This window comes from Egretta garzetta, unplaced genomic scaffold (genome assembly GCF_000687185.1).
Source record: "Egretta garzetta isolate BGI_Z169 unplaced genomic scaffold, ASM68718v1 scaffold251, whole genome shotgun sequence".
Taxonomy (NCBI): domain Eukaryota; kingdom Metazoa; phylum Chordata; class Aves; order Pelecaniformes; family Ardeidae; genus Egretta; species Egretta garzetta.
The window spans coordinates 4874315-4887897 of record NW_009258952.1 but is presented as its reverse complement, the minus strand read 5'-3'; the positions used below and the strand labels follow the sequence as shown (position 1 = coordinate 4887897).

Genomic DNA, 13583 nt, shown 5'->3' with positions numbered 1-13583 from the left:
TTTTTTTTTAGAACAGTCAGGATTTGTGAGTGTGCAAGCACATCATCATGCTGAATTGCTTTACCAGAGGAGGCAAAAACTATACTGGCTTCCCCCCAACAAAGCTAGAAATTATATAGCTGCACAGCCACAAAGCTTTTAATAGTAACAGAACATCTACGAAGAAACATGAGTGCCACAGGTGGTTTTTTCCCCTCTTTTTAAAGTATCATTCATTTTCACAAGTAATTTACATATGCAAAAAAGAAGCACCGAGAATGGGACTGGAAAGTCTTATCAATTATATTTAAAATCTTTCCTTAAAAACATTTGTTTAATCTGTTCTTTAAAATTTGATTACTAACATGGGAATTTTATGGTCTTCTTTGACCGTACCTTTAAAACCTTAGATATGAACTATATGAACTAAGTCAGACTTTATTTGAAAGTAATAACTAAAAATCAAACATACAGAACAGTATTCATAACATATGAAATATTAATTTAACAACTTAATTTTTCACAAAAATAATTTTTTAGGTATCAAGAAAGTGCCTTCCTTTTTCTGAAACAAAAGCCATCACCTCTTGAATTAAAAATTGTCCAAAAGTGAAAGCAATTGTTGATATGAGGCAGCAGAATTCTCATTTAACAGTCCTGAAATATGCTAACAAAGTAATAGAAACTCTCTTCCTACAACAGCAAGAAAACAGAAGTCCCAGTCCTCATTCAATATTTGAAGCATTTGTCAAATGGTAGAGAACCATGATAAGGAACTATGTGATCATCTCTGAGAAATGAAAGCACTGCATCTCAGTGATTTTTTTTTTTTTTTTTTAAGAAACAATTGCCTTCAGCTATTACAACAGATACCCGTGGGGGGAAGGTGAGGAGGAAGAGGAAGCACCTCACTATTATCCAAATTCCTCTCTTGATATCCATTACAGCATTTTTGAATTCCTGACAGCTTTTTCTCAAGAGCAGCTGAATGTAAGGAACAGTGCTTCTGCACTCCACCATGAAAAGGTCCACACGTATTTCCATTCAAGGGTAATAATCTATTTTAAAACGAGAATTTATTGTGTTGTAGTATAAAGACACTAAACACAAAACAAAGTGTTTAACAACATGAACATTGACACAAAATAAAAGCAAGATCATTTCAAGCCAATTTCGTAACCATTTCATGTGAGAAATTCCAAGTAAAAGAAAGTTACATACACAGGGTCACCCTATGGAAAGGATGGCACCACCTTCATCTAATTCAAGCCCTATTTCAGGACATCATAGCATTGTCAGAATAGTTGCATTATTTTGAGGGCTTGAGTGGTATATAGGCTTTGTTTTGGCCCTCTGCATATAGGTGAACTTACCCACGGATCTACAAGAGAACCAATGGAGGCATTTCTACTGTAAACTAAAAGACCTGAGGTACATTCTTTTCTAATCTACCTTGCATTTTTTTTAGCTAAGTATACTGGGGAAGGGGGGTGGTATTAAAGAGCAGCATAAATTTGGTTATATAACTTCATCGTAGTCCATGTGATAGGTCAATAAAAGATATAATGCTTTGCACTACAATACACATCTTCAACAAAATACATACAGTATGTCATAAAGCTTCTTTGAAACCATGTACTGTAGTATGGCAAGCCACCATGTGAAAAGATACACGAATTTGAGACGATGTACTTGAACCATTTCTTCAGAGACATTACCTTGTGTCACAATAAGGTCTCCTTCCTGTGGACAGATCCTGTGACAGGATCCATTATGTGAACCATTCATACATGAATTTCTCAAAGACGCATCAATCCTTTCAATCAATAGAGCAGTTAACATGAATATACAGATTAAGTATCAGATTACTGCTCTTTTATATGAACCACTTCCAAAAATAACCAGTTTGATTAACTCACAACAATAAAATATTGCTAAACAAATAGTTAGGAACAGAACTATTTCATTTGCTTAAAAGGACTATTTTTGGCTCTTAAAAGAAATTGAATTCTATTTTTTAAAGGCTCATCGTGAAAGCATACACACACATCAAATTTATGTCCAAAGCTAGATTTTACCATTGAGTTTTAAAGGCCAAGAGATATTTTCAATACAGTAGAAAAAAATAGCAGTTCTTGAAGTATATTGTAGCCTCACTTCACTGGCAATATCCATAACTCAGTTGCTGTACAAAACACTTCTCTGAAGCAAATCCATCTGAACTCTAGCCACCCTGAGTTAAGCATCTATACTTTTTAAAAACATTTTAAACATTAGGTAACAGAGAAGTATGTACAAGGCTATAAAACTTGTCAGTTATCATACAGCAGTAAGAAAAAAAAAAAAATCAGTCTTTTCAGCCAATTTTCTGTTTGTTATTGTAGTTATTAATTCTGGGTTAGGGTGGTTTTTTTTTGCTTTTGTTTGTTTGTTTTTAAATCAAGTAGTTACCCAATTTAAACATTCATGCATTAATCACTTGAATTTTTTTTTTGAGTGCAACAATAAGGCAACAGTAAAAAAAAGTTATAGAAATTTTGCATATGTGTAAAGGTATTACGTTTATAAAAGTGCTTCCTAAAAAGACAACCTAATTGCAGTATCAAAATATTACAGAGTGGTGAGAACAACTATCTATTATTTCAATAAATGTTGCTCCATAGAAAAACGTCAATCTGATTTTAGGCTTTTCCCCCTTTTTTGGTGAAGTAAAAGCCTGGAAAAAAAATTGGTATGGCTGGTGGGACAAGCAAGTTAAGAAAATATACTTTAGTCTAAACTTAAATAAGAAGGTCCACACTTTTTTGTCAAAACATTAAGCCTCTGTCAAAAATGTATTTTTTTTTTCTTTTTATAGTACAGGATTAAAAGACAAGATGATGCTTACAAGATAAAGAAATAATTTACATGAAAATATCTTCTGACAAAGCTTTTAGATCAAAATATTGTTTTGTAACATTCAAACATGACATACAACAACAAAAGAAACAGTGAATGCAAACAAAAAATGTTATATGGATTGCTTTCAAACACATAAATAAATGAAATATTGGTGTAGGCAGTAGGGCTCATGCTGATGGCTAGCAGGAAATAACAGTGTGCAATCTATTTGGAAAAAGCTCTAAAGTACAAATTACAAGCCCAATTACGGACTGCAGCAAGTTCAGTTATATCACTGCCATCCTCTCCTATCTCCAAAATAAATTCTTGATTAAATCACTCATACCCTAAATTACTCATACCTTTGCTTCAGAGATATGAATAACTATATACAAAAAGTAGTTTTATTTCACCATAGGGATAACATTGTACCTCTCTGCCAATGTCACCTGAAGAACCTCCCATGTCAAAACAATTTGACAGCAGATAAACAATTTAATAAATACGTAATGATCTTATTACAGTCCTTCAGCTAAGCATGTTAACTCATGCTGCTAGTTTTGTGATCACAGTGCATAGAATCCAAATATAAAAGAATGGGGTGGCTTTTAAGGTAATGGTTGATCCCTTGCCTATAACCCAAATATATCCGAAACTTTCAGAAGCTCTGTCATGCAGCTATCTTTTTTGTGGCAGGAGCAAAACCTTTCCCTGGTACAATGTCCATTGCCGGCAATGGATGCACCAAAACCGCCAAGGAGCTCAGTGTTATTGCACAATATATGAAGACCTGGAATTCTTCCAAAAGCTTAAAATAAAAATAATGGAATTATTCTGACATTTCTGGACACCTGCATTAATACTGTATGACTAATAAAAGCATGTCAGTTGCATGGACTGAACCAGCGATCAACATGCGCCCAGAATGCACACTAGTAAAAATGCAGTCAAAGGAAGTAGTCTTCATTGCCTATAGGTCACTTCCAGTCAAAGGTTAAAGTTCAAAGACTGAATGATCAAAGTGCTCATTTTCTCAGTAGGACTATCTTCTGCTACGAGGATCACAAAATGGTGGCATCAACATGTGTCATCTTTAAAATAAAAGAAGAGTATTTATGGAAAACATGTAAACATTCTAAGTCCAACTTAGCAAGGCGCTGTACACAGAAACAATTCCTAGCAAAGACAGTAACACGCAGTGGAAACACACCAATCAAATAATTCTGCGGGTTTGTTCAATAATGACTCAGGAAAAAAAAAAAAAAAAAGGAAGAGAATATCAAACATAAAACTTCCAAAATACACATACACCCCCAAGCACATTAGTATTAGCAAATATTCCATTAAAAGGACAGTAATGTCCACATTTGATATGTAGAAAGCCACTCATTAGGAAAATGAAAGACCAAATATGCTTAACATTTTGCCCCCTTGAAGTACAGCAGGTCCACATCAGTTATCAAACTGAGAAATCCTTTTGTAAAGAATATATAGCAATAAAAGCTGGCAGAATGGACTTCTTTTGATGCATTCTCAACCCTTCAGTTATATGTATGTATATACATTTATTTCTCAAGAATCAACACAAACTATAGCTGACAGAATTATGCAGAAGTAATGGGTTACTACCGTAATCTTAAAGCCTTAAACATGAAAATAACTTAGTTTCACTAAATTTTAGTTACTGTAATTGAATAGAAGATACTACAAAAAGAAGACTATTCTATGCCAATCTCTCCTGCATTATGCTCAATATTAACATCAGTATTTGTCTGTGAAAGCTCTCCCTTTAGAATTTCTTCTCCACACATTGACCTGCAGTATATTTGCATCTGGTAATAGTAAATATTAAGCTTGTTACAGAAAGCAAACTTACTGTCTGGTTACTTTTAATGCACTTACTTGTAACCTTGTACACCTAGAAAATGTAGCCTCATATACAGTATTTTCATTGTTTACAGATTTACTATGTACGAAGTAGCAGCGAACAATTCTACATTCTCACTGGAAAACATTATGTCACCAATACTACTACATGTAAAAAACCCTTTTCATTTTGATAGGGGGGTAAAGAACAAAAAACTGTACATGTAAGAAAGATTAGACAAGGATGCAAGAGAGACAGAAGGGGTATATAAATTGTGTACTAAAAGTTTAGGCCAAATACCAGAGAAAACTTTTTAACTAAAAAACCCCCAAAAGCAGTAAGAAGGTGCTGGTTAAAAACACATGCCATTGCCCTCTCCCTGCGCCACCCCACCATCTACTTCCTGACAACACCAGAAACAGACAACAGCTTTATGAAACCAATTTCAGCCTGGATGTCCAAGAAAACTGTATCTGAAGATCCTCCTGTCTTTAACACAGCACAATCAACCCTCAGATTGAAATTCAGCATGAAATTCAATGTATAGTTGAAGCAGACGTTGGGTAGGGCAGACTATCTAGAAATAATTTTAGTTATCAGAGATCAGGACTTGCTTGCGAGGACATCAGTTTGTAGCAAACAAGGCTCCATAACTCTGCTTTATGGAATAAATTGCTTTGTTGGGGCAGGGATGAAACAAGAGATTAAAAACTCTGTAATAAGCTAAATACAGAGACACACACATTTACATGTCAGAATATATCTCAGAGTGTCACTTTATCCCTCTGCGTTCATATCTGTTTGCTTTTACATCAGCTCCCAATCATGCACTATTTGCTGCCAGCTAAATAAATTCCAGGCACCTACCGGAAAAAAATTTCCTTTGGAGGCATAATTTTAAAGTGATGACAGTCTTCCTCCTTTCTCTTCAAGACATGGGGATTCAATTTCACATTAAAGCTAAGCCAGTCCAGAGGCTGGCTGACAACACAAAGGGCAGAACCATTCTACATCTCCCTCTACATGCTCTTGTATTAGCACTGGCATTTATTTCACCCAGCGGTTACCCTTGGACAACTGGTTTTCTTTCTTGGTTGGGACTGGTTTTTCTCCCGTAATTTGAACCACTTTGGGCTGGGTAACCACAAGATTAGATATGTGACACTTTGCTTGAAGCAGGAGCAGAAAATGAAGATGACAAAACAACCTTTTCCAAGAGCTTGTAAATCTTTTCAGGTGTACATAAAGTTGAAGACAGTTCTTTTCCAGAGAGAGGTGGTTAAAATTAGCAGGCAAGCTACACTTCCCATTTTAGTGTAACCCACTATTTCCTCAAACCCATTAAGAAAACACTGCAAATTTAAAGATCATGGCTTGGCAGTCTTGTTGTAAGTCCATAGAAGAGAAACAAAATTACTTGTAACTGAGACGAGGAGCAAGTGGTATGCAAAACTTCACGGAAAAGCCCTCTAGCATTTAAGAAAATTTTTGTCCAATGGACATTGGGCAGGTTTTATCTTTTAATGCAAGGATCGGGGGGGTGCAGGGGTGCAAAAAGCCCAATGAATTTTTAATCATGACCTGTTTTATAATTAGGACTTAAAAAGGAAGTTAAAAAACAAAGATACAATGAAGCAAAACAGTATGAGTTATCTAAATGAACTGACTTGCTTTCTCTTGCCTCAGGTTGGTTTTTAGGTTGCTCTGAATTTGGGGAGGGGTAGGGTTTTCTGACTTTCGTAGAACAGCCATTGCATAGTTACTTTGAAGTAACTAAATTATTTGTTCAGTGAACTATAAGCAGCTTGATGGTTTTGAGCCACAATTATATAGCAACTTTCATAGTTAGATAACTCACATTTCTTTTCATACTCATTTGGTGTTTTGCTTGTTTAACACAAATCGAATTTTATGAATAAGAAATCAAAGTAGTATCTGCAGACTGTTCTCCTTGATAAAGACTTCAATCCTGAATCAAAACGAGACTCTAGTACAAATTCAAAGTAGTCAGAACATATTTTAATCATGAGATAAAGCCAATAAATGAAACTTTACTTCTTCTCTTTAAAAATAACTAGCAAGTAAAAATAAAAAGTTAATAGAAACTCTCAGAAAACTGCCCATAAAGAGAAAGCAAAACTAGAAATGGAGAAGCACCAAACACATCACAAGAGTGCAAAAACAGGAAGAGAAGAGAAAGTGACTATTGAATAATCTGGTGAGAATGAAAAACCCAGCCTTGTGGGCAATAGGATTATTACTCTTAGAGCCAACTTTAAAATCAGCATAATGTAAAGCCACACAATAAACAGTCCTGAGTTTCTTAAATACCTCTTAATCACATGACATACAGCACTCCTCTTACTGTAATTGAAGTCACCTTGGTTTAGAGATACTATTAGAGTACTATGAGAAACAGTTTCATTCTGTTACATTACCATGTATCTCATCAAATGTTATGAAACTTTCAAGGCTTTATTGTTAAGGTATCCCTGGGCTTTTAAGAATCTAAGGGTGTAGGCTTTGGCATTTGCCTCTCCAGTGATTAACTCCAAATGTCTCAAAACACCTGGTCTCATTTTATGTAGGGGACAAAACATGTCCTGGGGTGGGAGGCAATGAAAAACAGAAGATGCCTTATGATGTGAGCCTTCAGTGAAATGTAGTGATGGGATCAACTCCTCCTGCACCAGCCTAGCATACAGTATCACCTACTTTAACACAACCCTTCCCAAAATACATGGGCTTCCAATAACCACCATTCGTACAGTATTTTCCTAGGGAAAGCAAAGAAAGCATTGGCCAACAAGAGAGGAGAGAAGAAAAGTATAGCCTGTCTCTACGCCCTCCTTCTTTCTTTCCTCACCAATGGAGTAGATAAGACAAGCACAGACAAGCAACCCCAGCTCTGGGAAGAGGATGACAAATGTTGAAGCAGAAGAAAGAAACCACACAGTACACAGTCAGAGAGCACATGGAAAGAAAAAAAAACAAACAAACAAAAAAAAAACAAAACCCACCAAACAACAACCACCACCAAAAAACCAAAACAACACAACACTAGCACTGCAGACACTGTAGTACCATACATAGCAATTTCAGTACAGTTTGTTTTTTTTTTTAATCATGTACATGTACAATCTTATTACTATATTACTGACTATTAATTCTTAAGAGCCTTTATGTCAGCCAACTGTCCCACACTGGAAATTCTGATTAACAGTGGAAATCTATTAAAAACCTCAGCTATTTACAAACATATAGGCATCTTTTAATTGCCACAAAAGCTCTTAAAGCATTACCAACAACAACAAAAGATCCTGAGTTTAGAACTAAACCTAGTTTCATTATGGACCTTCCCCAACCCCAAACTGAAGACTTGTCACGGGCTAATACAGTTTACAAGAACTTTCATTCAAATTCAATCCCACAATTTAAAACATATAAATTTCATGTTTAAATTTCCATCAGTACTTATTAAAATGTGATATATATAAATCACAGCAGAATCTGTGATTCTCAGAAACAGGATTTTAGTAACTTTTTGATATTAAAAAAAAATAATTTAAGGTTTTGAATGCATTTATCCTCCTTTCCTACATTTGAATTGCCTTCGGCCTGAAAAAACTTCAAAATTCCTGGTCCTAGTTAAATACTTACCATGATACCACCATTTTGTTTTCTTTGGATTCTTGTTACACGTTCTTACATAAAACGAGTTATCTGGAGGTCGCCTCTGCAACAGAAGAAAAAGACCTACAAATAATCAAACAATCCTCATACTGTAATACATGAGCTATTTAATAAGCTTAGGAAAGGCTACCACATGAATGCAGTGAAAATGAGGTAACAGGCAGGGTTAGACCTTTGTCAAGAAAAATCATTTAAGGATCTAGGTAACAATTCTTACTGGAGATAATCCAAGCAAAAAATTCATGCAAAATATGAAACGGTTTGGAGATAAATAGGGGAAAAAAATAACTAAAAAGAAAGAAAACAACCCCTAAGAAAGGAACAGCTCTCATTCAAAAAAACCAAAAGAAATTCCTTTGCAGTTTAGAATCTAATTCTGATATATTAGATCCATAAGTCTCAGCTTGGAGTGGGTGAAAAAATGAACTTAAACATCTATATCAGACCAATACTTTGTATTCTTCAACTTTCTTCTTAAGTGTCATCATTATGCAAAATCAAAGCCATAGGATATGATACAAAGCCATTTTGGGGGTGTTTTTCTACCACATACACATGACTAGGACTGACTAGGATGTGACATAAATAAGCATGTTTGGATAGCACAGACGTACAGGCTCTGACCACATCTAACTTCCACAGATATTCCACTGCGAAAGAAACGGTCAAGAGTAAAAGGCCAGTCTCTTTGCAAAAAAGGTCTAAGGTATCAGTGCCAGTCATATATGACTGGAAAAGCAGCTTAGCACTATTTACTTTCCTGAAATGAAAATGATCAAGATCACTGAAATAGTACAGCTGCAAAGCCTTACAAACATCTGCACTAAAGACATTTCAGTAGTAATTTTCCACTGCCTTTAGAGACACAATCAATTTACAAAGAATTGTCCTAAAACATGGTTGAACTTCACAGTTAGTACAGCTAGAAGGGTTCCGTTCACTCCTCTTTACCAATAGTGATATACGAGCAGGTTACCATGAAAACAGTTACAAAGTACTTCCTGCACTGTTCATTTTGCAGTTCTAGTTTAGTATTTTTTCAGCAGTAGGAATATAGATATAGTAGTTTTGCCTATTTTAGAATTTGAGAAATTAAAATCTCACTTTGCAAAGCAGAAAAATATTAACCTTTATTTATTCTACTCCAGTAGTGCTAAAAAACCCCATACCTTTTCTTTGCAGCTGGAAAGCATGCTAATAATGCTAAGACAAACAGATTGCACTGAGAGAGCTGGAGACCAGTCTTCTGTTAGAATGGATAAACAGATATGACCATTGCTATAAACATGAGGATGAACAGGAATATTGTCTCCAGTAAACATGACCTAAAAAAAAAAAAAGAACAAACATAACTGTAATTTATTGTCCACATTTTAAATAAGACTGCATTGCTTTTGGGAAAACAATAGTATCTTATTTAAGAAGTGGTTCTGTCATTTTCACTTACACTAAGTATTACACTATCATGTTAGGTTCATTCATTTTTGGAAGCTATTAATTGAAATTTAATGTAAAATAAAACAATGGAAGCCTAAAAAGCTGATGAAGATGAAATTAAATAAATGGTTAAATGTAGGGCTTTTTCTATAAATAGTTACACAGCACAGAAAAATGCAGAGGTAGCAGTGTAAAGACATCAAGCTAAACTTTTTATATCTTGCAGCCTCAATCTTTTATGTCCTAAGGAATACAGCTGCCTAGCCAAAACACTGGATTTTAATGATTTCTTAAGCCACAATGTTATATACCAGAAAACACAACAAGATTAACAAATGAGTATTTCTATAACCCTGGACACAACAGAAATTAAGTTCTGGACAACTCATCCAGGTTCCAGCATAAAAAGTAAAATACATCTATCCTATTAATAAAGGACTTCTACAACCAAAGTTGTAGGAAAGCAAACTTCCATCTCTTCAAGAAGATAGTCAGAAGGACTCCCTGGGAAATGGTCCTCAGGGACAGGGGAAGAGAACAGAGCTGGCAGATCTTTAAGGATGCATTCCATAGAATGCAAGAGCTCTCGATCCCCAGGTGTAAGAAATCAGGCAAGGAAGGGAAGAGACCAGCATGGCTGAGACAAGACTTTTTGGTCAAACTAAAGGGCAAGAGGAAACTGCACAGTCAGTGGAAGCAAGGACAGGTACGCTGGGAAGAGCATAGGGATGCTGCCTGGTTGTGTAGGGATGGGGTCCAGAGGGCCAAGGTGCAGCTGGAGCTGAATTTGGCAAGGGATGCAAAGAATAACAAGAAGGGCTTCTACAGGTATGTCAGCCAGATACGGATGGTTAAAGAAAGCATAACCCCCCGATGAACAAGAATGGTGACCTAGTATCAACAGATGAGGAGTAGGCTGAGGTAGTCAATAACTCTTTTGCCTCTGTCTTCACTGGTAACCTCTCTCCTCACCCCTCCCGCATTGATGGACCACAAGAATGGGACCAGAGGGGTAAAACCCCTCCCACTGTAAGGGAAGAGAAGGGTCATCACCACCTAAGGAACCTGAACACACGTAAGTCTATGGGACCTGATGAGATGCATCCCAGAGTCCTGAGGGAATGGGCTGGTACAGTCACCAAGCCACTCTCCATGATATTTGAAAAGTTATGGCAGGCAGGGGGAGGGCCCCAGGGAACATCATGCCCATCTTTAAAAAGCGTAGAAAGGAGGACCCTGGGAATTACCAACCTGTCAGCCTCACCTCTGTGCCTGGGAAGATCATGGAACAGATCCTCCTAGAAGCTATGCTAAGGTACATGGAGTAGAGAGAGGTGATTTGAGATAGCCAGCATGGCTTCACCAAGGGCAAGTCCTGCCTGACCAATCTAGTGGCCTTCTATGATGGAGTGACTGCATCAGTGGACAAGGGAAAAGCCACAGAGGTCATCTATCTGGACTTCTGTAAAGTCTTTGACACAGTTGCCCAAAAAAAGCCTTCTCTCTAAACTGGGGAGGTATGGACTTGATGCGTAGATAAGGAATTGGTTGGCTGGTTGCATCCAGAGAGTAGTGATCAATGGCTTGATGTCCAAATGGAGACCTGGACAAGCTGGAGAGATGGGCCCGTGTGAACCTCATGAGGTTCAACAAGGCCAAGTGCAAGGTCCTGCACCTGGGTTGGTGCAACCCCTGATCTCAACAGAGGTTGGGGATGAAGGGATTGAGATCAGTCCTGAGAAGGACTTGGGGTTACTGATGGACGAAAAGTTGAACATGATCTGTCAATGTGCCCTTGGACCCCAGAAGGCCAACTGTATCCCAGGCTGCACCAAGAGAAGCATGGCCAGCAGGTCAAGGGAGGTGATTCTGCCCCTCTACTCTGCTCTCATGAGACCGCACACCTGGAGTACTGCGTCCAGCTCTGGAGCCCTCAACACAAGAAGGACATGGGACTGTTGGAGCAGGTCCAGAGGAGGGCTACAAAAATGATCCGAGGGCTGGAGCACCTCTCTTATGAGGACAGGCTGAGAGAGTTGGGGTTGTTCAGCCTGGAGAAGAGAAGGCTGTGGGGAGACCTTATTGCAGCCTTTCAGTACTTAAAGGGGGCCTATAGGAAAGATGGGGACAATCTTTTTAGTAAGGTCTGCTGTGACAGGACAAGGGGTAATGGTTTTAAACTAAAACAGGGTAGATTTAGACTAGATATAAGTAAAAAATTCTTTACAACAAGGGTGGTGAAACACTGGAATGGGTTGCCCAGAGAGGTAGTGGCGGCCCCATCCCTGGAAACATTCAAGGCCAGGTTGGATGGAGCTCTGAGCAACCTGATCTAGTTAGCGGTGCCCCTGCTCAGTGCAGGGGGGTTGGACTAGATGACCTCTAGGGGTCCCTTCCAACCCAAACCATTCTATGATTCTGTGAAAGTATGCTACCATATAGGAAATGTTTTTTGATCATTATTTCAAATAGAATATGTTTTCATTTGATGTGGATGAATATGGAAGAACAGCATTTAGAACCTTAACGCCTCTCTATTAACAGTAATATCAGTCAAAAAAAAAGGCTAGAAATGCAATTTTGACAACTATTGCTCTTACATCGAGTTTTTCTCAAACACATCATTGGCTCAGGACCAATGGAAATGGAATAAAAGTGAAACATTTGTAGCAGCATTATCCTTCTGAGCTCCTTACCTAACATAACCAGTGTCATCTTTTATGCAATGGCATAATAAATCTCTATCATTCATAACCATAATACTCAGAAGCCTCTTAAGTGTTTCCAAGTTATAGAGATATATGTATGTGTATAAGTACGTATACACGTACACAACATACCCACCTCATCACTGACTACAAGAAAGAAGAAATGCCTCTGTCATACAGGAAACTGAAATTAGAGAACTCAACCTATTTCCTAAAAGGCAGATAGATTTCTAAGGCAGCAGAAAAACTGGATGCAGAATGATCTTTTATAGGTCTTTAAACTGATATTTCTTAAGCATTGAAGAGCTTACCTTCATAATCCAGTAATGTATTTCACTTCTAACTAATGTCTTCCTTTTAGAGGAAAGCCAGAACTAGGCATACTAGGTAAATAAAAGCACGCACACTATAATAGACAACATACATTTAAAGGCAGGAAACAACCAAGTGATTAAAGCAGCAGAAGTGTAAACTGTCAATTTGCAGTAAGTAGATTTGCAGGAGAGAGAATTAGGACTCAGAGGTTTGTAATATAGAATAAACGTACTGCACAGAAGCTTTTTTATAATGGGAATTTTAACCATCTACAACAATCAAGTATCCAGTACTTAAATTCTTCATTGTTTTCTGTGCTAAAAATCAGTGCACATATATGGATCTAATTTGCTGGTTTACAATAAATCGCACAGAGCCAAACACACAGCTTGGGTAATGAGTACAAACAGTACCTACTTGCAACCAAATGAAAGTGGCTACTCTCCTGTGTGTCACCTATGAGTAGTTCACTGCAAACCTGATATGGTGCAGAAGTACAGGTGGCCAGTTTGTCCCTTAAAACCTAAGACTGAAAAGTTAGCTTTCTAGTTTTTATTATGGTACCTAAACATATGTAATGTTTATGGTTTAAGTGTCTCTAGCAGCTCTGTGCTTCAGTTTCACACAAATGAGAAAAGTGTCAGAGATCAGTCTTGCAACTTTGTGCTGAAACAGACAGGACAAGGACTAAAGTACTCCTGCTT

General features: G+C 37.2%; 1 protein-coding gene and 1 long non-coding RNA gene across 3 annotated transcripts in view; one reads left to right on the top strand and one right to left on the bottom strand.

Annotated features, from left to right (window-relative positions):
- Positions 1-259: 259 nt before the first annotated feature.
- Positions 260-11268, top strand: LOC118451842. The gene is made up of 3 exons (XR_004841418.1): positions 260-270; positions 9346-9349; positions 11051-11268. It is a non-coding gene; the product is annotated as an uncharacterized LOC118451842 (long non-coding RNA).
- The window catches only part of UBE2W (ubiquitin conjugating enzyme E2 W), a 28003-nt gene continuing 16883 nt past the window's right edge, over positions 2464-13583 (bottom strand). Inside the window, exons 4-6 of one of the 2 annotated variants that reach the window (XM_009634491.2) lie at positions 9589-9744; positions 8387-8462; positions 2464-3950 (exon numbers count right to left, since the gene is read on the bottom strand). In XM_009634491.2, coding sequence (XP_009632786.1) covers positions 3937-3950; positions 8387-8462; positions 9589-9744 — 246 coding nt within the window. In that variant the 3' untranslated portion in view covers positions 2464-3936. Of the gene's footprint in view, positions 3951-8386; positions 8483-9588; positions 9745-13583 lie in introns of those variants that run through there. The other variant, XM_035890058.1, reaches the window with a different exon arrangement.